The sequence below is a fragment of the Pseudophryne corroboree genome, chromosome 1 (genome assembly GCF_028390025.1).
Source record: "Pseudophryne corroboree isolate aPseCor3 chromosome 1, aPseCor3.hap2, whole genome shotgun sequence".
NCBI classification, from domain to species: domain Eukaryota; kingdom Metazoa; phylum Chordata; class Amphibia; order Anura; family Myobatrachidae; genus Pseudophryne; species Pseudophryne corroboree.
The window spans coordinates 233,907,450-233,935,074 of NC_086444.1; the positions used below are offsets into that span (position 1 = coordinate 233,907,450).

Below are 27,625 nucleotides of genomic sequence, written 5' to 3' on the forward strand. Positions count from 1 at the left end.
AGTTCATCCACACCGCCGGGTCAGGTCTGCCCGATTGGAGCCACTTGCACTGGTCCCCTGTGCAATACGGGGACCGTGGCTGCCAGCATACCTCCCTGAACCAGCGGCGTCTGGTCATCTACAGCACCGCTAGACTACCTCTGGAAGCGGTAAGCGATAAACCGCTCTGACACGCTGCTATAGGGAGTGAGCACTAGACACAGCCGCCAGAGCCAGCGGCGCCTGCTATTTGTGAGTGCCGCTTGAACAGTCTTGGAAGCGGTAAGCGTCTACCATCCTGGTGTGTTGCCGCATCGAAAGAGCGGCAGACGGGGCCGCCTGCGGTGTTTTCAGACATACAGTGTAACAGTGGAGGCTTAATTTTCAAAAGTAGCAGTGCATTTGTTACATATTTATTGATTTCAACCTGATAAAAGGAAAAATACTGATAAACCACGGGACTGATATATGATTAACATTTGAGATTCTCCGTGATTGAACCATTAGATGTTGGTCTCTTGTATGAACTGAAGGACACATTGGTTCTAAATTAAGGATCATTATATCAGTCAATTTGATATCCTCCAGTGCACTGGTTTTGTGGGAATTCTTATGAACTATAGTGCAGATCCTATATTAATATCAATTCATTTGGTATATGGTATGCATCATTAGTTTTATGTATACATATTTTAATATGTTGTGATTGTGTTTATTTTATGATTAAATTTGTTAAATTCATTAGAGTCTGCTTGCGCTCTATCTTTTCTCTTTCCTTGCATTTGTATAGGGTCTGCTAATACCCTATTCCTTGAGAGCAGCAGGCAGCATTTCAGCATAGGCTTAGTTAGGCGCCTTTCTTTGGTAGGTTCTGCTTCAGCATCAGAAGCCGCCTCCTGAATGTATTGAGAAGCCGTAACAATGGCCCTCATTCCGAGTTGATCGGTCGCAAGACGAATTTAGCAGAGTTACACACGCTAAGCCTACGCCTACTGGGAGTGTATCTTAGCATCCTAAAATTGCGACCGATGTATTCGCATTATTGCGATCACAAACTACTTAGCAGTTTTAGAGTAGCTCCACACTTACTCTGCCTGTGCGATCAGTTCAGTGCTTGTCGTTCCTGGATTGACGTCAGAAACACACCCAGCGTTCGCTCAGACACTCCCCCGTTTCTCCGGCCACTCCTGCGTTTTTTCCGGAAACGGTAGCGTTTTCATCCACACGCCCCTAAAACGCCGTGTTTCCGCCCAGTAACACCCATTTCCTGTCAATCACACTACGATCGCCGGAGCGAAGAAAAAGCCGTGAGTAAAAATCCTATCTTCATAGCAAAGTTACTTGGCGCAGTCGCAGTGCGACTATTGCGCATGCGCACTAAGCGAAATTTCACTGCGATGCGATGAAAAATAACGAACGATCAACTCGGAATGAGGGCCAATATACGAGAGACATTGTTTAGCATTATCAGGAAAGTTAGATGGCAGTTCCGCTTCCACCTCCTGAACCCAAGGCGTGATGTAAACTACTGTACATGTAGTTTGCTGCCTTTTTGCACATTATGCTGTTGGTATAAACTAGAGATGTGCACTGGAAATTTTTCGGGTTTTGTGTTTTGGTTTTGGATTCGGTTCCGCAGCCGTGTTTTGGATTCGGACGCGTTTTGACAAAACCTCCCTGAAAAATTTTCGTCGGATTCGGGTGTGTTTTGGATTCGGGTGTTTTTTTTCAAAAACCCCTCAAAAACAGCTTAAATCATAGACTTTGGGGGTCATTTTGATCCCATCGTATTATTAACCTCAATAAGCATAATTTCCACTCATTTCCAGTCTATTCTGAACACCTCACAATATTATTTTTAGTCCTAAAATTTGCACAGAGGTCGCTGGATGACTAAGCTAAGCGACCCAAGTGGGCGGCACAAACACCTGGCCCATCTAGGGAGTGGCACTGCAGTGTCAGACAGGATGGCACTTAAAAAAATTAGCCCCAAACATCACATGATGCAGAGATAAATTAATAAAAAAAAGAGGTGCAAGATGGAATTGTCCTTGGGCCCTCCCACCCACCCTTATGTTGTATAAACAGGACATGCACACTTTAACGAACCCATCATTTCAGTGACAGGGTCTGCCACACGACTGTGACTGAAATGACTGGTTGGTTTGGGCCCCCACCAAATAAGAAGCAATCAATCTCTCCTTGCACAAACTGGCTCTACAGAGGCAAGATGTCCACCTCCTCCTCATCGTCCGATTCATCACCCTTTTCACTGTGTACATCCCCCTCCTCACAGAGTATTATTAATTCGTCCCCACTGGAATCCACCATCTCAGGTCCCTGTGTGCTTTCTGAGGCAATTGCTGGTGAATGTCTCCACGGAGGAATTGATTATAATTCATTTTGATGAACATCATCTTTTCCACATTTTCTGGAAGTAACCTCGTACGCCGATTGCTGACAAGGTGACCGGCTGCACTAAACACTCTTTCGGAGTACAGACTGGAGGGGGGGCAACTTAGGTAAAATAAAGCCAGTTTGTGCAAGGACCTCCAAATTGCCTCTTTTTCCTTCCAGTATACGTACGGACTGTCTGACGTGCCTACTTGGATGCGGTCACTCATATAATCCTCCACCATTCTTTCAATGGTGACAGAATCATATGCAGTGACAGTAGACGACATGTCAGTAATCGTTGGCAGGTCCTTCAGTCCGGACCAGATATCAGCACTCGCTCCAGACTGCCCTGCATCACCGCCAGCGGGTGGGCTCGGAATTCTTAGCCTTTTCCTTGCAGCCCCAGTTGCAGGAGAATGTGAAGAGGGAGCTGTTGACGGGTCACGTTCCGCTTGACTTGACAAGTGTCTCACCAGCAGGTCTTTGAACATGTGCAGACTTGTGTCTGCCGGAAAGAGAGATACAACATAGGCTTTAAACCTAGGATCGAGCACGGTGGCCAAAATGTAGTGCTCTGATTTCAACAGATTGACCACCCGTGAATCCTGGTTAAGCGAATTAAGGGCTCCATACACAAGTCCCACATGCCTAGCGGAATCGCTCCATTTAGCTCCTCCTTCAATCTCTCCAGCTGCTTCTGCAAAAGCCTGATGAGGGGAATGACCTGACTCAGGCTGGCAGTGTCTGAACGGACTTCACGTGTGGCAAGTTCAAAGGGTTGCAGAACCTTGCACAACGTTGAAATCATTCTCCACTGCGCTTGAGTCAGGTGCATTCCCCCTCCTTTGCCTATATCGTAGGCAAATGTATAGGCTTGAATGGCATTTTGCTGCTCCTCCATCCTCTGAAGCATATAGAGGGTTGAATTCCACCTCGTTACCACCTCTTGCTTCAGATGATGGCGGGGCAGGTTCAGGAATTTTTGCTGGTGCTCCAGTCTTTGGCACGCGGTGGCTGAATGCCGAAAGTGGCCCGCAATTCTTCAGGCCACCAACAGCATCTCTTGCACGCCCCTGTCGTTTTTAAAAAAATTCTGCACCACCAAATTCAATGTAGGTGCAAAACATTGGACGTGCTGGAATTTGCCCACATGTGATGCACGCACAATATTGGTGGCGTTGTCCAATGTCACAAATCCCCAGGAGAGTCCAACTGGGGTAAGCCATTCTGCGATGATGTTCCTCAGTTTCCGTAAAAGGTTGTCTCTTATGCCTCTTATGGAAAGCGGTGATACAAAGCGTAGCCTGCCTAGGAACGAGTTGGCGTTTGCGAGATGCTGCTACTGGTGTCGCCGCTGCTGTTCTTGCTGCGGGAGGCACTACATCTACCCAGTGGGCTGTCACAGTCATATAGTCCTGAGCCTGCCCTGCTCCACTTGTCCACATGTCCGTGGTTAAGTGGACATTGGGTACAACTGCATTTTTTAGGACACTGGTGACTCTTTTTCTGACGTCTGTGTACGTTCTCGGTATTGCCTGCCTAGAGAAATGGAACCTAGATGGTATTTGGTACCGGGGACACAGTACCTTAAGCAATTCTCTAATTCCCTGTGAATTAACGGTGGATACCGAACACACGTTTAACACTAACACAGCTGCCAAGACCTGAGTTATCCGCTTTGCAGCAGGATGACTGCTGTGATATTTCATCTTCCTCGCAAACGACTGTTGGACAGTCAATTGCTTAATGGAAGTAGTACAAGTGGTCTTCCGACTTCCCCTCTGGGATGACGATAGACTCCCAGCAGCAACAACAGCAGCGCCAGCAGCAGTAGGCGTTACACTCAAGGATCCATTGGAGGAATCCCAGTTAGGAAGGGATTTAGTTGTCAGTGGACTGCTTCCGCTGTCACCCAAAGTTTTTAAACTTGTCCATGACTTCTGATGAATGCGCTCCAGGTGACGTATAAGGGAGGATGTTCCTAGGTGGTTAACATCCTTACCCCTACTTATTACAGCTTGACAAAGGCAACACACTGCTTGACACCTGTTGTCCGCATTTCTGTTAAAATAATTCCACACCAAAGAGGTGATTTTTAAAAAAAATTTTGACCAGACATGTCAATGGCCATATTCATCCCACAGACAACAGGTGTCTCCCCGGGTGCCTGACTTAAACAAACCACCTCACCATCAGAATCCTCCTTGTCAATTTCCTCCTCAGCGCCAGCAACACCCATATCCTCATCCTGGTGTACTTCAACAGTGACATCTTCAATTTGACTATCAGGAACTGGACTGTGGGTGCTCCTTCCAGCACTTGCAGGGGGCGTGCAAATGGTGGAATGCGCCACCTCTTCCCATCCAGTGTTGGGAAGGTCAGGCATTGCTACCGATACAATTGGACTCTCCTTGGGGATTTGTGATTTACAGTTCTTTGCTGTGCTTTTGCCAGCTTAAGTCTTTTCATTTTTCTAGCGGGAGGAAGAGTGCTTCCATCCTCATGTGAAGCTGAACCACTAGCCATGAACATAGGCCAGGGCCTCAGACGTTCCTTGCCACTCCGTGTCGTAAAGGGCATATTGGCAAGTTTACGCTTCTCCTCAGATGCTTTTAATTTAGATTTTTGGGTCATTTTACTGAACTTTAGTTTTTTGGATTTTACATGCGCTCTGCTATGACATTGGGCATCGGCCTTGGCAGACGACGGTGATAGCATTTCATCGTCTCAGCCATGACTAGTGGCAGCAGCTTCAGCATGAGGTGGAAGTGGATCTTGATCTTTCCCTCTACATTTTTGTTCTCCATTTTATAATGTGTGGAATTATATGCCAGTAATATATCAATAGCAATGGCCTACTGTACTGTACTATATATGTATACTGTTGGTCACCAAAATGCTGCACTGTAATACTATATATACTGCTCACAAAAATGCAGCACAGATATGGAATGGATACTTGCAGTGACACAGAACTGCAAGATACAGCAATGGCCTACTGTACTGTACCACTATTATACTGGTGGACCCCAGTCCCCAACAATAAAGCACACTGAGCACAGATATTTGCAGCACACTGAGCACAGATATGGAGCGTTTTCAGGCAGAGAACGTACATATTTTCAGCACACTGAGCACAGATATTTTCAGCACACTGAGCACAGATATTTGCAGCGCACTGAGCACAGATTACGGAGCTTTTCAGGGAGAGAACGCAGCCACGTCCTCTCCGTTCAATCTCCAATGCACGAGTGAAAATGGCGGTGACGCGCGGCTCTTTATATAGAATACGAATCTCGCGAGAATCCGACAGCGGGATGACGACGTTCGGGCGCGTTCGGGTTAACCGAGCAAGGCAGGAAGATCCGAGGCTGCCTCGGAACCGTGTAAAATAGGTGAAGTTCGGGGGGGTTCGGATCTCGGAGAACCGAACCCGCTCATCTCTAGTATAAACATAATTGCCTACGCTCCTTCATTCTGCAGGAGACTCCCTGAAATAGCAGCAAACTCCCTGTCTCCGAATAGTCCAGCAATCTCCCTGATTGCACCTTAACCCCATTATGCAGCTGTTACATTCTTGGGGGGAAAAAATAAATCACAGATACATACATTCAAATGGGATGGTCTTCAGTATGCCGACTGACGGGATCCCGGCACACAGTATACCGGCGCCGGGATCCCGACAGCCGGCATACTGACACTTATTCTCCCTCGTGGGGGTCCACGACCCCCCTGGAGGGAGAATAAAATAGCGCGGCGCGCGTAACGCGCCACCGTGCCCGTAGCGTGACGAGCGCAGCGAGCCCGCAAGGGGCTCATTTGCGCTCGCCACACTGTCGGTAAGCCGGCGGTCGGGCTCCCGGCGCCGGTATGCTGGTCGCCGGGAGCCCGACCGCCAGCATACTGTAGTGAACCCCTCAAATGGGATCATCAGTGCCATTTCCCTGCATTGGTTATAAGACACAATGATCCCTATGGCTAAATGTATTTTAAATAAAGTTTCATGTAGCCACTTACAGTATATGGAACCTCTTGTAAAGCACTATACATGAACAAATTCTGCAAAAGAGTCTTTTCTTCTGCAAGTATATCTTACTAACTGTGGGGCTCATTTACATTAAGATGTAAGTCATTTTTATGACACGCCTCTCAGATGTAGCAGTACATGTCCACACTGATAGGTGTTACTTTCACATCTCCCTGAAATGCTTTTTCAAAAGTAGGCAAGTATGACATAAAATTATATCATGAAATATGCACAAATTTTCTTTTAACTAAATTCCCATGTGCAATGTGTACCAATGAGCAATTCTTAAAATATCAGATACTGGAAGATGAAATTAATAGAAACAGGAATTTTTATGTTGCAATTGTAAAGGGAATGCAATGCATTACAAAGGAGATCATGGCTGGCAGTGAAATGGTTACAAAAATGGCTTGCTTGCATTTCATGTACATTAGAAACCAACCTCATAGGTCTCTGGAGGACACCTAATCATATGCTGGTTGAGGGTTAGGTCATCCATTAACATGTCTGCCCGAAGGGTTGATTGATCTCGGTAATCAGCAAGGGAATAACATCCCATAATGCCACGTATTAAGTTGCGTTGTTTTCAAAGCATTAATGAACAACTGCAGCACTATTAACAGAGTTGTATACCTCCCCCTTTGGCAAGAGACTGGCATTATGAAATATTGATAATGAATATGTTTTTAAAATCAAGTTAGTGAAAATTTAAGAGACCAAATTTATGAATAACTTCCCCCCTTCCCCCCGCATAGTCAGCACTATCTCTGGAAGTAGACATTGAATTAAGACACCACAATTGAATGGCTTGTACACCCCGATACCCGTCTTACACTGGTGAGCACTACCATGCACATACACTATGACACTGCTACACTCCTACACCCCCTCGGCACACTCCCCCCCCCCACCATCTCCCGATACCCTTTTTTGTTGAATAACCTTTGAAGGCAATTGCTACAATCCAGCAATTTCTTTAGCTCTCAATAAGGCTTCTGCATCTATCAAAACGTACAGATGTAGCCACGCTAGTCTTTGCCGCTATACTGTACATATACATCTTGGCAAAGCAATTGCAAAAAGTGTGCCCCCGAATGTGTTTGCACACATTCACCCACAAAGCAAGCACAGTACAATCGGACCCGCAACTATCTGTGCTGTGCCCTGAACCGTCGCATGCTGCAATGCATCTGCACGCGCGTATGCATCGCGACAAAGACTACAGTGGCTAAATCTGTAGGGTGGCCCATAATTGGGCTATTCAAATGAAAGGGAAAAGAACTGTGCCACTGGCATTCGGGATGCATGCGAATGGGTCCAATGCATATCAACCGCAGGTGAACAACATGTCACATGTATGCACAAATTCATAACCCTGGAAAAAAGGAGATTTATGGTAAGAACTTAAGGTTGTTAAATCTCTCTTTCTGCGAGGTACACTGGGTTCCACAGGGATAACATTGGGGTGTAGAGTAGGATCTTGCACCAACAGGCTAAAACCTTTGACTGTTCCCAGGATGCTCAGCGCCGCCTCCTCTATAACCCTGCCTCCGTGCACAGGAGGTCAGTTTAGTTAACCAGTCCAATGCAGTAGCAGGTAAAAGAGATGACAACCGTTGTCAAAAGTGCGTCAGGGTGGGCGCCCTGTGGAACCCAGTGTACCTCGCAGAAAGAGATTTAACAACGGTAAGTTCTTACCATAAATCTCCTTTTCTGCAGCAGGGTACACTGGGTTCCACAGGGATAACATCGGGGATGTCCTAAAGCAGTTCCTCATGGGAGGGGACGCACTATAGCGGGCACAAGAACCCGGTGTCCAAAGGAAGCATCATGGGAGGCGGAAGTATCGAAGGCATAGAACCTTATGAACGTATTCACTGAGGAACACATAGCCGCCTTGCACAATTGCTCAAGAGTCGCACCACGGCGGGCCGCCCAAGACGGTCCAACAGACAGAGTAAAATGGGATTTGATGGTAGCAGGAGCTGGCAGACTAGCCTGTACATAAGCTTGTGCAATCACGATTCTAATCCATCTGGCCAAGGTCTGCTTATTCGCAGGCCAGCCACGTTTGTGAAAACCAAAAAGTACAAAAAGACAATCAGACTTCCTAACGGAGGCTGTCCTCTTTACATAGATACGGAGAGCCCGTACCATATCCAAAGACTGCTCTTTGGAGGCAAAATCAGGAGAGAAAAAGGCCGGAACCACAATCTCTTGGTTAAGGTGGAAAGAAGACACCACCTTAGGTAGATAACCAGGGCGTGTCCGAAGAACCGCCCGGTCACGGTGAAAAATCAGAAAGGGTAGCCGACAGGATAAGGCACCCAAATCTGAAACCCGTCTAGCAGAGGCAATAGCCAGCAGAAACAAGACCTTAAGAGTAAGCCACTTAAGGTCCACAGATTCAAAAGGTTCAAACGGAGACTCTTGCAAGGCCCCAGAACCATCAACAAATCCCAAGGAGCCACCGGCGGGACATAGGGAGGTTGAATTCGTAACACACCCTGAGTGAATGTATGATCATCAGGCAGAGTCGCAATTTTTCTCTGAAACCATACCGACAAGGCAGAAATATGAACCTTGATGGAGGCCAGACGAAGGCCTAAATCCAGGCCCCGTTGTAGGAAGGCCAAACGTTTGGCAGTACTAAACTTGTAAGCATCATGATTGTTAGTTGCGCACCAAGCAAAGTAAGAATTCCAGACCCTATGATAAATCTGTGCCAAAGCCGGCTTACGGGCCTTCAACATGGTTTGAATGACCGCCTCAGAAAAACCTTTGGCCCTCAGAACTGAAGCTCCAAGAGCCACGCCGTCGACGCCAGCCGGGCCAAATCCTGGTATACACAAGGGCCTTGAACGAGGAGGTCTGGGCATTGCGGAAGCAAAAGAGGATGCTCTAACGAGAGATCCTGTAGGTCTGAGAACCAATGCCATCTGGGCCACGCTGGAGCGATCAGAAGTAGGATTCCTCCTTCTTGCTTGAACTTCCTTATCACCCTGGGCAGAAGTGACACCGGAGGGAACACGTATGGCAGCCAAAAGTTCCATGGAATTGCCAGTGCGTCCACGAACACTGCTTGAGGATCCCTTGTCCTTGCTCCGGAACCTTGTGATTGTATCGAGATGCCATCAGGTCTACGTCTGGTAGGCCCCACTTGTCCACTAGGAGTTGAAATACTTCTGGATGGAGACTCCACTCTCCGGCGTGAACGTCCTGACGACTGAGGAAGTCCGCTTCCCAGTTGAGGGCCCCCGGAATGAACACAGCTGATATCGCTGGCAGATGGTGTTCCACCCACTGAAGAATCCTGGACACTTCCATCATTGCCATGCGGCTTCGAGTGCCGCCTTGATGATTTATGTACGACACCATGGTGGCGTTGTCCGACTGTACTTGAACAGGCCTGTTCTGTATGAGATGCTGGGCCAGGTTCAGAGCATTGAACACCGCCCTCAATTCCAGAATGTTTATCAGGAGGAGAGACTCCTCCCTGGTCCACCGACCCTGAAGAGAGTGTTGCTCCAACACCGCGCCCCAACCCCGAGACTGGCATCCGTCGTCAGAAAGATCCAGTTGGAGATCCAGAAGGGATGACCCCTGCTCAATCGATGGTCCTGTAGCCACCAGCTCAGTGACAGACGAACCTCCGGAGACAAGGAGATCATGCGAGACCTGATCCGGTGAGGCAGGCCCTCCCACTTGGCAAGAATCAGATTCTGCTGAGGGCGGGAATGAAATTGAGCGTACTCCACCATGTCGAAAGCAGACACCATGAGGCCAAGTACTTGCAACGCCGAGTGTATCGACACTCGCGGGCGAGAGAGGAAACGTTGAATTCTGTCCTGAAGGTTCAGGACGTTCTCCTGAGACAAAAACAACCATTTGTTGTGAGTGTCCAACAATGCCTCCAGGTGCACCATGCTCTGAGCAGGGACCAGGGAAGATTTCTTCCAGTTGATGAGCCACCCGTGGGCTTGCAGAAACTGGACCATCAGATCCAGATGACGGAGGAGAATTTCTGGGGGATTCGCCAGGATCAACAAGTCGTCCAGGTACGTCCAGAGTAGAGCCGTCATTACCGCCATGACCTTTGTGAATACTCACGGAGCCGTGGTCAATCCAAAAGGTAAGGCCCGAAATTGATAATGGAGGTTGCCAATAGCAAATCGCAGGTACTGCTGATGCGACATGGCAATAGGAATATGGAGGTAAGCATCCTGTATGTCCAGGGAGACCATATAGTCCCCGGGCTCCAAAGCCAGAACAATAGAGCGAAGAGTTTCCATACGAAACTTGGAGACCCTCACAAATTTGTTCAAGGACTTATGGTTGAGAATGGGCTGGGAGGAACCATTCGGTTTCAGGACTAGAAACAGAGGTGAATAGTACCCCTTGCCTCTCTGAGTCAGAGGCACCGGCACTACCACTCCTGCGTCCAGGAGGGACTGTACCACCAAATGAAGTGTGTTTGCATTCACCTGATCCGAATGAACGTTTGTCAGGCAAAAACGATGAGGGGGACGATTCTTGAAGGCTATGGTGTATCCGTGAGTGATGACTTCCCTTACCCAGGCGTCGGAAGTGGTCTTCAACCATACCTGGGTAAACCCTAGAAGTCAGCCTCCCACTCTGGGATCCCCCAGGGGGAGGCCCGCCCCGTCATGCAGCAGGCTTGTCTGATTTGGAAGCAGGCTGACGGGCAGCCCAGGCACGTTTAGGTTTGGGCTTAGTGGTTTTGGAAGTGCGAGCCTGTTTTGGGTACTGTTTGCTTTACCTATAGGTCGAAAGGAAGTACTCTTAACCTTCGGGACCAAAGGAGCAGTATTAGGTAGACATGCAGTCTTAGCTGAAGCTAAGTTAGCAACAATCTTGTTGAGATCCTCACCAAAAAGGATGTTTCCCTTAAAAGGAAGCTCCTCCTCCTTTTCTTAGAGTCCAGATCAACAGACCAGGACCATAACCAGAGAATCCGGCGAGCCAGAATAGACGTAGAAGCCTTGGCCGCCAGAACAACGCCTCCTAAATGTAATGAGAGGCTGTGACAATGGCCCTCATTCCGAGTTGTTCGCTCGCAAGCGGATTTTAGCAGATTTGCTCATGCTAAGCCGCCGCCTACTGGGAGTGAATCTTAGCATCTTAAAATTGCGAACCATGTATTCGCAATATTGCGATTACACACCTCGTAGCAGTTTCTGAGTAGCTTCAGACTTACTCGGCATCTGCGATCATTTCACTGCTTGTCGTTCCTGGTTTGACGTCACAAACACACCCAGCGTTCGCCCAGACACTCCCCCGTTTCTCCAGCCACTCCTGCATTTTTTCCGGAAACGGTAGCGTTTTTTCCCACACGCCCATAAAACGGCCTGTTTCCGCCCAGTAACACCCATTTCCTGTCAATCACATTACGATCGCCAGAACGATGAAAATGCCGTGAGTAAAATTCCTAACTGCATAGCAAATTTACTTGGCGCAGTCGCAGTGCGGACATTGCGCATGCGCATTAAGCAGAAAATCGCTGCGATGCGAAAATTTTTACAGAGCGAACAACTCGGAATGAGGGCCTATATACGAAAGACATTGTCTAGTACTATCAGAAAAATTGGACGGCAGCTCTGCTTCCACCTCCTGAGCCCACGCATCAATAGCTTCTGCAGCCCAACTGGCCGCAATAGTGGGCCAATGCATAGCTCCCGAAAGGGTACATATAGCTTTCAAGCAACCCTCCACACGCTTATCCGTCGGTTCCTTCAGAGAGGTGACGGTAGTTACAGGCAGAGCAGAGCACCCCACCAGCCGAGCTACTTGCGAATCCACCGACAGTGGTGTTTCCCAATTTTTACTTAGCTCACCAGCGAGGGGATAGCGAGCAAACATCTTTTTGTAAGGTGTGAATTTCTTTCCTGGATTTTCCCAGGATTCCTGACGTATGTCAACTAAATGGTCAGAATGAGGTAAAACTAATTTAGCAACCTTCTGACATTAAAATCTATCAGGTTTCTTAGTACATCTAAGACAGGTTCTGGGTCATCAATTTGAAGAATCAGCCTGATAGCCTCTAATAGGTCAGGAACATCCACCTGTGAAACAGATTCCCCATCAGAAGCATCTGGATCAGTGTCTGAGGGGTCAGTATATACGCCACCTTCATCAGACGAAGTGTCTAAAATGTGTGTGGATTGTGAGGAAGTAATGACCCGCTTAGATGATCCCTTGGTCTTAGGCGGGCAAGGGTTAGGTTTCTGTTTGTTCAGTGAGTGATTCAATTGCTGTTACTGAGCAGACAGATCTGCTCATGGCGGATTAACCGCAGGGACAATATGTGGCTGTACAGACACGTGAGGTCCCATAGGGGGCGTAAGTCTAGTTTACCAACGTGTTTAGTAAAGTAGAGAAAGTAGCGCAAGGTGGGTCATTATGTACCCCCGTTGCTACAGACCTACTGGGGGGTAGAGAACCCCCAGAACCTGAACCCTCCGCTGCTATGTTTTCCTCTAATGCGTCTGCAGCGTCACCACTGCGTATTGCAGGATCAGCCGCAGAACCGTCGCCCCTTGAAGCTGACATAATATGAAAGTGTGAACCATGGGGAACCCAGTACAATATCAGCAGTATAATACCTGAAGAACCCCCTGTGCAGTTGTGATAGCACAAACAAAGGATTCAAGAGGTATACAGTGACTAAAAATCACAGAGAAAAATACACAATAAGTATATCCTGTTAAATACCTATATCAAACAATAACCCTGACGCACTTAGCCCCCCTCAGGGTACAGAATATAGGGATAGCAATCTGAGTGAGATACACGAAGTAGAAATCACACAGCAGCTATATGCACACAAACACAGTCACATGTACAATGCATAAATTATGACAAACAATAAAACTGCACTGAACTAGCAATACTAAGTAAAGCTAAATAGACTTATAGATACATCAATGCACAGTACAGACTGGATGTATATCACAGGGTACTTGTACTACATAACTCTGAAGTAATGCACCGTTTCTTAACTAACACTGTCACCAGACCTGTAGAATACTTAAGTGTCCTGTAAAATGCACAGCGCTGATAATGCAGGCGGCTTTACAGAGGAGGCTTTGCCCATACAGTCCCAGGATCAGCTCAGCATGTGAAGATGGCGCCCAAACGCGGACAGGGAGTGAGGGATAGAGAGAGAGATGCAGCTCCAGGGCGGGAACATTTACCCCAAATGGCGCCCTGGGGCTGGGGGAGGGGCTACAGGTCAGAGCCTTATCCCCTTGCTGGACTTCACCACCGGGTACTGTGTGCCATTGTAAAAGTTTTTTAGTGAAAGCGACCTGTGCCCCTGCCCTGGTGGTCTAGTGGGGTCCCTGTACCAACACAGTGTCCACGCCAGTGCACGTGGCCCGCCTCCTAATGGCCACGCCAGATCACGATTTCCAGCGGGTCCCGCCTGGGGGATCCTCTTACCTCCTTCCTAGATGTGGCCACGTGATCCCGGAGAGCTGCGGTGAGTGTGCGTGCCTGACCTGCAGGACCGGAGCCCTCCGCTGTAAGCACCCAGCAACCAGGGCGCAGGAGTATACAGCGCCGCCAGGGGAGGTGATGAAGCTGTAGCAGGAGATGTCAGAATGACATCTAGCACTGAGAGTGCCTCTGCTGCAGCCCTTGAAGTCTTCTATCTTCACTTAAAAAAGCTCTTTTCAGGGCTGCGCCTGTTAGCTGCCTGCACCAACTTACAAACTGAGCTCCTGAGGCGGGGTTATAGAGGAGGCGGCGCTGAGCATCTTGGGAACAGTCAAAGCTTTTAGCCTGAATTGGAAAGTGATATCACACGGCGCTACCATTCAGGAAATGCATATAAATATACAACCATTTACATAGATATAATCATATCTTTAGGCCTCCAAGGTCTGAAATTCAGAAGGAGAAGAAATAATGGTGCAGTACAATAGACAGAGTAAGAAAATAATGAGTTTTATTGGTCCCACTCACAGTTGAGCAAAAGATTATTTGCATGTCATCCTCATATGGCATATATCTTCAATCTTTAGATCGTCCTCTTTAGAATTGAAACTTTAAACGAATATATAGTGCAATAATGTTTTTTATAAAACCATGTATTTAATATCAAAATGCACTCACATAGATAAAAACAAATCAGACATATCACCAATATGGGGCACCAAACGATCCAAATTGACACTAGATGTATAAGGTCACAAGAAAGTCCCTCTTAGAGGGACTTTCTTGTGACCTTATACATCTAGTGTCAACTGTGAGTGGGATCAATAAAACTCATTATTTTCTTACTCTGTCTATTGTACTGCACCATTATTTGTTCTCCTTCTGAATTTCAGACCTTGGAGGCCTAAAGATATGATTATATCTATGTAAATGGTTGTATATTTATATTTATATGCATTTCCTGAATGGTGGCGCCGTGTGATATCACTTTCCAATTCATGTATGTATTTTGGGCTCTTTGGTGAAGGCTCTGTATTGATATCACTGGCAGTCACTGTTTTATTGTAAGCGCAAGCGGAGATCACCTATTTCTATAAAGCTTTTAGCCTGTTGGTGCCTCGGATCAAGGTCCTACTCTACACCCCCGATGTTAGCCCTGTGGAACCCAGTGTACCCCGCTGCAGAAAACTATTGGATTAAATTTAGAAATGAAAGATTAAGGGATCTATGTACTAAGCCTTGGAGAGAGATAAAGTGGACTGAGATAAAGTACCAGCCAACCAGCTATTAAAGCTGGGTACACACGGAGCAAAATATCGGCCGTTCAATCAAACGAGCCCATCGGCGGGTGTGTACCTCAGATATGTCACTGAACAACGTTGTTCACAGGTATATTGCGTCAGCCCTGCAGCACAGCCGATGGCCGATATGTATCGGTGCATCTGGCTGTGTGTACAGGCAGTCATACACTTGCTGCAGGGACCGCCAGTGACTGACATCTCAACTGGGCACATTTAAATGCCCACCCAGTTGTAACATCAGACATACTGTATCGGGCCGAAGATTGGTAATACCCCTTTCACACCGTACAAATAACCCGGTATCGGGTTATTCCTGGGTGCAGTGTGAACGGGTTGCTGGGTTGATGAGACCCGGGACCCATTCACAGTGTAGGCAGAGGTGGCGTGGAGATTATCTCATCCGCCGCCTCTCATGATCGCATCCATCCCCGATGCTGCCTCCATCCCCACCCCCCGATGGCAACCTGACCCGGCATATTGGCGTGTCAGGAAGCCAGTGTGAAAGGGTCCAATGTTAAGTCGCACCCGGGAAGGACCCGTTTCCAAATCTTGGGTGTGACCCGGCATTACGATCTGAAAGCGGCACAAAGTACAGTGCCATACAAGTAGTAGAAAAATAGTGCAATAGAACAGAATAACAGACAATAACTACAATACACAAGTGTATGTAATACATATATACATAGCATAAGTACCACTTTATATTACTATATGTCGTAGGACAAGTACTGTACTAGTTCATTCTACTATCTGCTCCAAGCAACCTGATCCGTCAACTGAATCTCCAGCTTACAAGTCTACAAACGACTGATACTAATTTTTCCCCAGAAGGCAGCACAAATGTCATAATATTTAGCAAATCCTCTCACCTGGTGCGAGACATGAGTGGATTTATTTGAATTAATTGAAATGTGACTTTCCTGTGAACAACTCTATAAACCAAATGAAAAATAGGTGATTTCACCAATCATTTAGGCTAAAAATACATCATGCTGTATAACAACGATAAAAAGCATGGGAATATTACAATGAAAGAGTAAGTACAGTACAACATAACTGATGACAACGGGATAAGGTTATGTTACCGATGCTCGGGATCCCGGCGCTAAAAAATAGGATTTTGGTACTTACCAGGTAAATCATTTTCTTTGAATCCATAGGGGGCACTGGAGTACTCTAGGGATATGGACGGTTCCACAGTAACTAGGGACTGAATAGTTAAACTTTGACTATATCTCCCCTCCATATCCCAGAGTACCTCAGTGTTTTTTTACTGAGCCGAACTGGAGCTACAGAGGTTGACAATGGAGAAATACATATAACCAAAAACGGACAACAATAAAGTTGACACAAAACGAAACTGACAACTAACAACTAACAGTTGACACCAACCCGATAGAATTTCTAATTTGAAACAGTCGAAAAAAAGAGTGTGTTACCATAAAATTCCCTGCACTTACCACAACCAGATAAACAACTGCTCTGGGTGGGCGTCCAGTGCCCCCTATGGATTCAAAGAAAAGGATTTACCTGGTAAGTACCAAAATCCTATTTTCTTTTTCATCCACTAGAGGTCACTGGAGTACTCTAAGGACGTACCAAAGTTTCCCCCCTGGGCGGGAGAGCTGTTTGGCACTTGTAACACTAGACGGCCAAAGCTAGATGCTGATGCCGCAAAAGTATCAAACCTGTAAAAGCGCACAAACGTGCACTGAAGACCACGTAGCCGCACTGCAAAGCTGTGTCGTAGAACTCCACGACCAGCTGCCCATGACATTCCCGGAGAACGTGTGGAATGAGCTGTTACTGATGTAGGCGGCTGTAACCTAACATGAAGGTAAGCCTGACGTATGGTCAGTTTCATCCATCTGGATAAGGTCTGCTTAAAAGGTGGCCAACCCATCTTGGCCGCATCATAGAGAATAACAACGTATCCGTCTTAGGAACTGTAGACGTTCGGAATACATAAACTCGTAATGTGCGTACCACAACCAAAATTCCAGAATGCCCTGTTAACACAGGAACTACTATTGGATGATTGATGTGAAAAGAGGACCCTACTTTTGGCAGGAAAGCGGGATTAGTCTAAAATTCCGTTCTGTCACTATGAAACACTAAATACGGTGGCTTGCATGACAAGGCACCCAAACTGAAACCCGCCCTGCCGAAGCTAAGGCTAGGAGAGAAATTGTTTCCCAAGTGAGAAACTTAATATCCACTTGTTGTAAGGGTTCGAAACAAAAAGACTATAAGAAATCTAAACCCAGATTCAAGTCCCATGGCGCAGTAAGTGGAGTGAAATGGAGGCTGTACTTTGAGGACACCCTGCATAAAGGTGTGTACCGACGGCAATAGAGCCAATCTTCTTTGAAAATAAATTGACAACGCAGATATCTGCACCTTTAGTGTGGATAAACGCCGACCTCCATCTAACCCCATCTGTAGACATAACAAAAGACGGGATAACTTGAAAGATGATGTCGGAAACTTCCGAACTTCACACCAACCTATATAGGCACGCCAAATTCTGTAATAATGAGCTGCCGTAACCGGCTTCCTAGCTCGTAACATGGTTGGTACAACCTATTCTGGAATGCCCTCTCTTTTTAAGAGGGCTGTCTCAACAGCCACTCCGTCAAACGCAGCCACGCTAAATCGGAGAAAAAGAACGGACCCTGTTGTAACAGGTCCGGACGCAGTGGGAGCGGCCAAGGAACGTCCGCGAGTAGACCGCGGAGATCCGAAAACCAAGCTCTCCGAGGCCAATGAGGCGCCACTAGTATGACTGTGACGGACTCTCTTTTGATCCGTTTTAGTTAATGGGTCCCGAATCCAGTGTGGTGTGGCTGTAGATTTAAAAATACCTACAGCATCTTGTATTCCCAGGTGGCTAACCAGGCCCAACACTGCTCAGCTTCCAAGATCAGATGAGATCGGGCGTATCCAATTGTGGTGTGGCTAAGTGAATTAAGCAAAGCTGCTGCAGGTGAGCCTGAACTCACAATGCTTGCAGTGCTCCACAGATACTGTTTTATAATCACCATGTGCTGACCAATTGTATAACACATCTTACTTTGCAACAGTGAACAAAGCCAGTATTTGGCTGACCACAGCCATGATTCAGATTTGCAGTCTTTGGGATAATATCATTATAAACAGTTATGATAAGAATAATAGTCTTTACTGGTGTCTTACTCATTATACCGACAGACAATACAAAATACAACTTGCGCGACTCAGTAAATAGCACTAAGGTGTCTTTACAAATATATATCTGGCCAAGTGCAGTATACGTCAGCAATATGCCTGGTTCCAAATTCCCCTTAACACCCCTGCGCCTTCAATGGAGGAGAGATGTAATACAGGAAATTCTGGAAAAACAACAGGAAAAATGGTTAAATATGCAGACTTATAATTATGTAAGCAGATTTAATAAACATACTATGTTGCATTCAAACCTGCACATATATGAGCAACATGTATCCTGTTTAACAAAGACTTAATAGCCTATTGTAATACATATGCAGCGCTGCTGTATTCTAGTAAACATACTTCTTTTATCAACAAGAGTTGAATCATGAGATTTTATCCAGTGACCCTGACATTTCTGTGTGCAGGGAACATCCCTGTGGCATCAAAGTTACTCACATTTGTGTGCCCCCCCCCTCCCCCGTGCTCCGTGTATCGTTCTCTATACACGGAGCCGGGCTATGGTGGAGAGGGAGCCGGAAGCGGCATCGAGGGTCGGGGAGCGCGCTGCATAGAGCCATGGAGCGGCCTATGCATAAATCAACGTGGCGGGCGCGGCTCAGAGCGGCGGGGGACACAGCATAAACAGCGGCGCTGGAAGCGGCGGCGGGCGGCTGAAGGCAGCGGCCGGCGGCCACACACAGTATCCCACACAGCAGGGCGGCAGCGTGAGCTGACCGCCCCGTTAAACATACCTGGACCCTGTGGTGAGGGCAATGACGGGGCTTCTCTGTAAGCACTGTCAGCCTTTTGCTGCAGGTGACCTGCACGTGGTAGTGAGGGAGCTCTTCTAGAGAGGTCCGACACCCACAGCTGCTTCAGCAGCTTTCCTATCCCAGACCCTCGCCTTCTTGGAAGGGGGAAAGGGATTCCAAAAAATAATAATCCAAAAATTCAGTAATTGTGGATCAACTTCCACAAGCCTAGTCTCGGTGAGCACCGAAAAAAACACTGAGGTACTCTGGGATATGGAGGGGAGGTATAGTCAAAGTTTAACTATTCAGTGCCTAGTTCCTGTGGAACCGTCCATATCCCTAGAGTACTCCAGTGACCCCTAGTGGATGAAAAAGAAATGGCGGCAGTCGGAAAGCGACTCACAGGATCTATTCACACTCGTGGACTTTGTTGCGCAAGCCCCCGATCACCCCCCTTCCCGCGCCGGCATTCTGCTGCCGGAATCCCGGGAGCTGAACCCCAGGATCCCAGCAGCCGGCATATCATACTAAACCAGTTATATAGAGTTAAGCAAGGGTTAGTAGGACATACTAAAATCCTCCCATCACAATGAAGAAAACAAAACGGAGGAATTGATTTAATCAAGTGAATTTCTATGCACTTTAGGCAATCCTATGTTGATGTTATAGCCATGTATTTTTTACGCACTGAGTTTCCTAGGCTGTGTTTCTGCTTAGTTAAATAATTAGTTTGAGTGGCAGTTATGTATATTTTGGCACCGTTGGGTACCTATCTATTTATTGTTGTAGTGCTTGTGTAAATCCATGTGTCCTGGTCTTTTATCAGTAGTAAAATCTTTTCAGGCATGTACCTGTAAAACTGTGCTCCACCCCAAATGACTGGCATAAACACCTGGTGGGTGATGAAGCAGTAAAGGCGTTCCCCACTTATTAATTGTCCTCACTTCCCCTGGATTACTACTTTGGTGGAGACACCTGTGCAGCACTGAAGGGGACGACGGCAACCCCCCCCCCCCCCTTCCACATATAAAATATATATATATTATATATATAGTATCTGATGATAGGCCCTTTAGGTCTGTACACAATGGGTGCCTTCTGAGCATTCATAGATGTGTATACAAGAATAGTTATAGCTAAAATAGGCATTGTAAAATAAGAATTTACTTACCGATAATTCTATTTCTCGGAGTCCGTAGTGGATGCTGGGGTTCCTGAAAGGACCATGGGGAATAGCGGCTCCGCAGGAGACAGGGCACAAAAAGTAAAGCTTTAGGATCAGGTGGTGTGCACTGGCTCCTCCCCCTATGACCCTCCTCCAAGCCAGTTAGGTACTGTGCCCGGACGAGCGTACACAATAAGGGAGGAATTTTGAATCCCGGGTAAGACTCATACCAGCCACACCAATCACACCGTACAACTTGTGATCTAAACCCAGTTAACAGTATGATAACAGCGGAGCCTCTGAAAAGATGGCTCACAACAATAATAACCCGATTTTTGTAACTATGTACAAGTATTGCAGATAATCCGCACTTGGGATGGGCGCCCAGCATCCACTACGGACTCCGAGAAATAGAATTATCGGTAAGTAAATTCTTATTTTCTCTATCGTCCTAGTGGATGCTGGGGTTCCTGAAAGGACCATGGGGATTATACCAAAGCTCCCAAACGGGCGGGAGAGTGCGGATGACTCTGCAGCACCGAATGAGAGAACTCCAGGTCCTCTTTTGCCAGGATATCAAATTTGTAGAATTTTACAAACGTGTTCTCCCCTGACCACGTAGCTGCTCGGCAGAGTTGTAATGCCGAGACCTCTCGGGCAGCCGCCCAAGATGAGCCCACCTTCCTTGTGGAATGGGCCTTAACCGATTTAGACTGTGGCAGGCCTGCCTCAGAATGTGCAAGTTGAATTGTGTTACAAATCCAACGAGCAATCGACTGCTTAGAAGCAGGCGCACCCAACTTGTTGGGTGCATACAGTATAAACAGCGAGTCAGATTTTCTGACTCCAGCTGTCCTGGAACATATTTTCAGGGCCCTGACAACTTCTAGCAACTTGGAGTCCTCCAAGTCCCTAGTAGGTGCAAGGCACCACAATAAGCTGGTTCAGGTGAAACACTGACACCACCTTAGGGAGAGAACTGGGGACGAGTCCGCAGCTCTGCCCTGTCCGAATGGACAAACAGATATGGGCGTTTTTGAGAAAAAACCACCAATTTGACACTCGCCTGGTCCAGGCCAGGGCCAAGAGCATGGTCACTTTTTATGTGAGATGCTTCAAATCCACATATTTGACTGGTTTTAAACCAATGTGATTTGAGGAATCCCAGAACTACGTTGAGATCCCACAGTGCCACTGGAGGCACAAAAAAAAAAAAGGGTTTGTATATGCAATACTCCCTTGACAACTTCTGGACTTCAGGAACTGAAGCCAATTCTTTCTGGAAGAAAATTTACAGGGCCGAATTTGAACCTTAATGGACCCCAATTTGAGGCCCATAGACACTCCTGTTTGCAGGAAATGCAGGAAACGACCGAGTTGAAATTTCTTTGTGGGGCCTTCCTGGCCTCACACCACGCAACATATTTTCGCCACACGTGGTGATAATGTTGTGCGGTCACCTCCTTTCTGGCTTTGACCAGGGTAGGAATGACCTCTTCCGGAATGCCTTTTTTCCCTTAGGATCCGGCTTTTCATCGCCATGCCGACAAACGCCGCTGCGGTAAGTCTTGGAACAGACATGGCACTTGCTGAAGCAAGTCCCTTCTTAGCGGCAGAGGCCATAAGACCTCTGTAAGCATTTCTTGAAGTTCCGGGTACCAAGTCCTTCTTGGCCAATCCGGAGCCATGAGTATAGTTCTTACTCCTCTACGTCTTATAATTCTCAGCACCTTAGGTATGAGAAGCAGAGGAGGGAACACATACACCGACTGGTACACCCACGGTGTTACCAGAACGTCCACATCTATTGCCTGAGAGTCTCTTGACCTGGCGCAATACCTGTCCCGTTTTTTGTTCAGACGGGACGCCATCATGTCCACCTTTGGTATTTCCCAACGGTTTACAATCATGTGGAAAAAACTTCTCAATGAAGTTTCCACTCTCCCGGGTGGAGGTCGTGCTGAGGAAGTCTGCTTCCCAGTTTCCATTCCCGGGATGAAAAACTGCTGACAGTGTTATCACATGATTTTCCGCCCAGCGAAAAGTCCTTGCAGTTTCTGCCATTGCCCTCCTGCTTCTTGTGTCGCCCTGTCTGTTTACGTGGGCGACTGCCGTGATGTTTTTCCCACTGGATCAATACCGGCTGACCTTGAAGCAGAGGTCTTGCTAAGCTTAGAGCATTATAAATTTACCCTTAGCTCCAGTATATTTATGTGGAGAAAAGTCTCCATACTTGATCACACTCCCTGGAAATTTTTCCCTTGTGTGACTGCTCCCCAGCCTCTCAGGCTGGGCTCCGTGGTTACCAGCATCCAATCCTGAATGCCGAATCTGCGGCCCTCTAGAAGATGAGCACTCTATAACCACCACAGGAGAGACACCCTTGTCCTTGGATATTGGGTTATCCGCTGATGCATCTGAAGATGCGATCCGGACCATTTGTCCAGCAGATCCCACTGAAAAGTTCTTACGTGAAATCTGCCGAATGGAATTGCTTCGTAGGAAGCCACCATTTTTACCAGGACCCTTGTGCAATGATGCACTGTTTTTAGGAGGTTCCTGACTTGCTCGGATAACTCCCTGGCTTTCTCTTCCGGGAGAAACACCTTTTTCTGGACTGTGTCCAGAATCATCCCTAGGCACAGCAGACGTGTCGTCGGGATCAGCTGCGATTTTGGAATATTTAGAATCCACCCGTGCTGATTGTAGCAGTATCCGAGATAGTGCTACTCCGACCTCCAACTGTTCCCTGGACTATGCCCCTATCAGGAGATCGTCCAAGTAAGGGATAATTAAGACGTCTTTTCTTCGAAGAAGAATCATCAATTCGGCCATTACCTTGGTAAAGACCCCGGGGTGCCGTGGACAATCCAAACGGCAGCGTCTGAAACTGATAGTGACAGTTCTGCACCACGAACCTGAGGTACCCTTAGTGAGAAGGGCAAATTTGGGACATAGAGGTAAGCATCCCTGATGTCCCGGGACACTATATAGTCCCCTTCTTCCTGGTTCGTTATCACTGCTCTGAGTGACTTCATCTTAATTTGAACCTTTGTAAGTGTTCAAAAAAATTTTTTAGAATAAGTCTCATCTAGCCTTCTGGCTTCAGTACCACAATATAGTGTGGAATAATACCCCTTTTCTGTAGTAGGAGGGGTAATTTAATTATCACCTGCTGGGAATACAGCTTGTGAATTTTTTTCCATACTACCTCCTTGTCGGAGGGAGACTTGGTAAAGCAGACTTCAGGAGCCTGCGAAGGGGAAACGTCTCGACATTCCCATCTGTACCCCCCGGGATACTACTTGTAGGATCCAGGGGTCCTGTACGGTCTCAGCGCCATGCTGAGAACTTGTCAGACGCGGTGGAACGCTTCTGTTCCTGGGAATGGGCTGCCTGCTGCAGTCTTCTTCCCTTTCCTCTATCCCTGGGCAGATATGATCTTGGGACGAGAGGACTGAGGCTGAAAAGACGGTGTCTTTTTCTGCAGAGATGTGACTTAGGGTAAAAAACGGTGGATTTTCCAGCAGTTGCCGTGACCACCAGGTCCGATGGACCGACCCCAAACAAGTCCTCTTCCTTTATACGGCCATACTGTGCCGTTTGGAATCTGCATCACCTGACCACTGTCGTGTCCATAACATCTTCTGGCAGCTATGGACATCGCGTTTATTCATGATGCCAGAGTGCAAATATCCCTCTGTGCATCTCGCATATATAGAAATGCTCTATAGTCAATAAAATACTGTCCCTGTCAAGGGTATCAATATTTTTAGTCAGGGAATCCGACCAAGCCACCCTAGCTCTGCACATCCAGGCTGAGGCGATCGCTGGCCGCAGTATAACACCATTATGTGTGTATATACTTTTTATTATATTTTCCAGCCTTGTCAGCTGGTCCTTGAGGACGGCCCTATCTATAGACGGTACCGCCACTTGTTTTGATAAGCGTGTGAGCGCCTTATCCACCTTAAGGGGTGTTTCCCAACGCGCCCTAACTTCTGGCGGGAAAGGGTATACCGCCCATAATTTTCTATCGGGGGGAACCCACGCATCATCACACACTTTATTTAATTTATCTGATTCAGGAAAAACTATGGTAGTTTTTTCACATCCCACATAATACCCTCTTTTGTGGTACTTGTAGTATCAGAAATACGTAACACCTCCTTCATTGCCTTTAACGTGTGGCCCTAATAAGGAATACGTTTGTTTATTCACCGTCGACACTGGATTCAGTGTCCCTGTCTGTGTCTGTGTCGACCGACTAAAGTAAACGGGCGTTTTAAAACCCTTGACGGTGTTTTTGAGACGTCTGGACCGTACTAATTGTTTGTCGGCCGTCTCATGTCGTCAACCGACCTTGCAGCGTGTTGACATTATCACGTAATTTCCTAAATAAGCCATCCATTCCGGTGTCGACTCCCTAGAGAGTGACATCACCATTACAGGCAATTGCTCCGCCTCCACGCCAATATCGTCCTCATACATGTCGACACACACGTACCGACACACAGCAGACACACAGGGAATGCTCTATACGAAGACAGGACCCACTAGCCCTTTGGGGAGACAGAGGGAGAGTCTGCCAGCACACACCAAAAAGCGCTATATATGACAGGGATAGCCTTATGATTAAGTGCTCCCTTATAGCTGCTTTTATATTAATATATATATATATATAGCCATTTATTTTGCCCCCCCTCTCTGTTATACCCTGTTTCTGTAGTGCAGTGCAGGGGAGAGACCTGGGAGCCTTCCTGACCAGCGGAGCTGTGACAGAAAATGGCGCCGTGTGCTGAGGAGATAGGCCCCGCCCCTTTTCCGGCGGGCTCGTCTCCCGCTATTTAGTACATTTAGGCAGGGGTAAATATCTCCATATAGCCTCTGGGGCTATATGTGAGGTATTTTTAGCCTTTTTAAAGGTTTTCATTTGCCTCCCAGGGCGCCCCCCCCCAGCGCCCTGCACCCTCAGTGACTGCCGTGTGAAGTGTGCTGAGAGGAAAATGGCGCACAGCTGCAGTGCTGTGCGCTACCTTAAGAAGACTGCAGGAGTCTTCAGCCGCCGATTCTGGACCTCTTCTTGCTTCAGCATCTGTGAGGGGGCCGGCGGCGTGGCTCCGGTGACCATCCAGGCTGTACCTGTGATCGTCCCTCTGGAGCTTCATGTCCAGTAGCCAAGAAGCCAATCCATCCTGCACGCAGGTGAGTTCACTTCTTCTCCCCTCTGTCCCTCGTTGCAGTGATCCTGTTGCCAGCAGGAATCACTGTAAAATAAAAAACCTAAGCTAAACTCTCTAAGCAGCTCTTTATGAGAGCCACCTAGAATTGCACCCTTCTCGGCCGGGCACAAAATCTAACTGGCTTGGAGGAGGGTCATAGGGGGAGGAGCCAGTGCACACCACCTGATCCTAAAGCTTTACTTTTTGTGCCCTGTCTCCTGCGGAGCCGCTATTCCCCATGGTCCTTTCAGGAACCCCAGCATCCACTAGGACGATAGAGAAAAAAAGTAGTAGTGTAGTGTAGTAGTATACATACAAGTGTAAACATGCATTACAGGAGACATTCCATTGTGAACCTGTTCCGAAAAATCCATACTGAGCTGAGGGATTATCTCTTACTAGTAATATGGACCTGGCATATGCAGTGTGCCACCTCAGACCCGCCCCCGCCCTGCTAGGCTTACCCTGTGAAAGGTCTGGAGCTGCAAGGTTCTCCCCACCCCTGGTCTCTAACGCCACCATAGCTGCGGTCAGAGCCATAGACGTGAGCACAGATACACTCAATACTTACAACACATTTATAGAGTGCATTATTGCCCATGTCATAAATATGTACATATGAAAGAATAAAGAGAAACAGAGATCATTAGCGTTACTGAGCCAGGAACTCTGCCTGCATGATGACGCTAAGCCCTACATAACCAGGGCCCATGGCGCTGGAAGAAGCTTCTGATTCCTAATCCTCCCACTTGCTCACTTCATAGATGATGATGATGGACTGCTAGCAGTGCATACAATCTCCTATTTGACGGTCAAGCTTTTAGTTTTGCTGCTCCGACTCTCTGTAATAGGACAACACGCTAGAAACTTGAAAAAACAGACAGAAGACGGGTGGCCACACACGAAGCGACATATGCGGCCGATGCAACAGGAGGGTCCACGGGCCGATATAACGTACGGTCGCCACACACGGGAAAATCGGGTGCCCGACCGCCCGCTATGCCGGCCCTCCTCCGCATAGCACTGCATGGGATTTTCCGCCTGCATTGCTGATCTGTAGAACATGCTGAAAGACCAGTGATGCAGGCGGACGACCCCACGGATGCGCGCAATGGACGACATCATGCCCACACACGGAAATATATAGCTGCTATATTGTTCCAATTTGTCAGATCGGCAGCTATATCGTGCCGTGTGTGGGCACCCTTAGCTGTTTACTAAAGCATCTCATTAATGCTACTTTATTTTCTGTAAAAAAACAAAAACAATTCTAACTCTTATGTAGTCACTGATACTTATATATACTTACTAAGCTTATTTTGTATTGTGTTTCTATGAATCTGCACTTTGATTCCCACTTAGAGAAAAGTGCTATATATATAATATTCTTCTTCTACTGCTTCTCCTTATTAAACGCAAATACAGTATGCAAACAGTGAGTACACTACACAAGCAGTGCTGTATGACACTAATCACAAAGTGTTATTTAGAATATACTAGTAAGATGGAGCTGGGTGACCCCAGACCTGACTCCACCCTGTTACAATAATTGTGTGCCGGCGCTGCAGGGTCCTCCACTCCTGCTCTGGCGTCTGGTCTCAGTCATGCCAGAGAGAACAATTGGCAGGGAGGGCAGTGGGGGTAATCCCAGGACATACTTTAGTAGATTATTATACAGATGTTACAAATATTTAGTAAAACAAGAGCCAGCCCTTCTTTGGAAAATGCTAGGTATACAGATGTATGAGGACATATCATTTATGTAGATTTTGGCTTTTATAGAGAATATTGTACGATTGGGAGAAACCTGGTCTTTTCTGCAAAGAAAGTTCCGCAACTACCTACGGTTTCCGTTTTCTGTTCCTATACCTACAGCTCTTGGCTATATGACCACACACTTGATAATAACAAAATGAAGATAAACAAGCCCATATAAGTTACCTTGTATGACTATTTGAGGAGAGACTTTCCCAGGGCTGTACGTTACATCCAGTGACGGCGAATGCGCCCCCACAGCTGCCGTCCATCTTCATCAGGAGAGCTTTCGCTGCATTCTCTGCCGTTTTCCTGCAGTCATGCGCCCGCTTCAGCATCTGCGTAATGTTTTCATCGCCAGACTGCTCAGCTTCATT

At 47.2% G+C, this 27,625-nt stretch overlaps 1 protein-coding gene across 5 annotated transcripts in view; it reads right to left on the reverse strand.

Annotated features, from left to right (window-relative positions):
• Window positions 1–27,625, reverse strand: part of MCC (MCC regulator of WNT signaling pathway) — a 652,269-nt gene that overhangs the window by 110,909 nt on the left and 513,735 nt on the right. For all 5 annotated transcript variants that reach the window (XM_063964137.1, XM_063964138.1, XM_063964139.1 and 2 more), the window contains one exon: window positions 27,435–27,618. In XM_063964137.1, coding sequence (XP_063820207.1) covers window positions 27,435–27,618 — 184 coding nt within the window. The remainder of the gene's footprint in view (window positions 1–27,434; window positions 27,619–27,625) is intronic.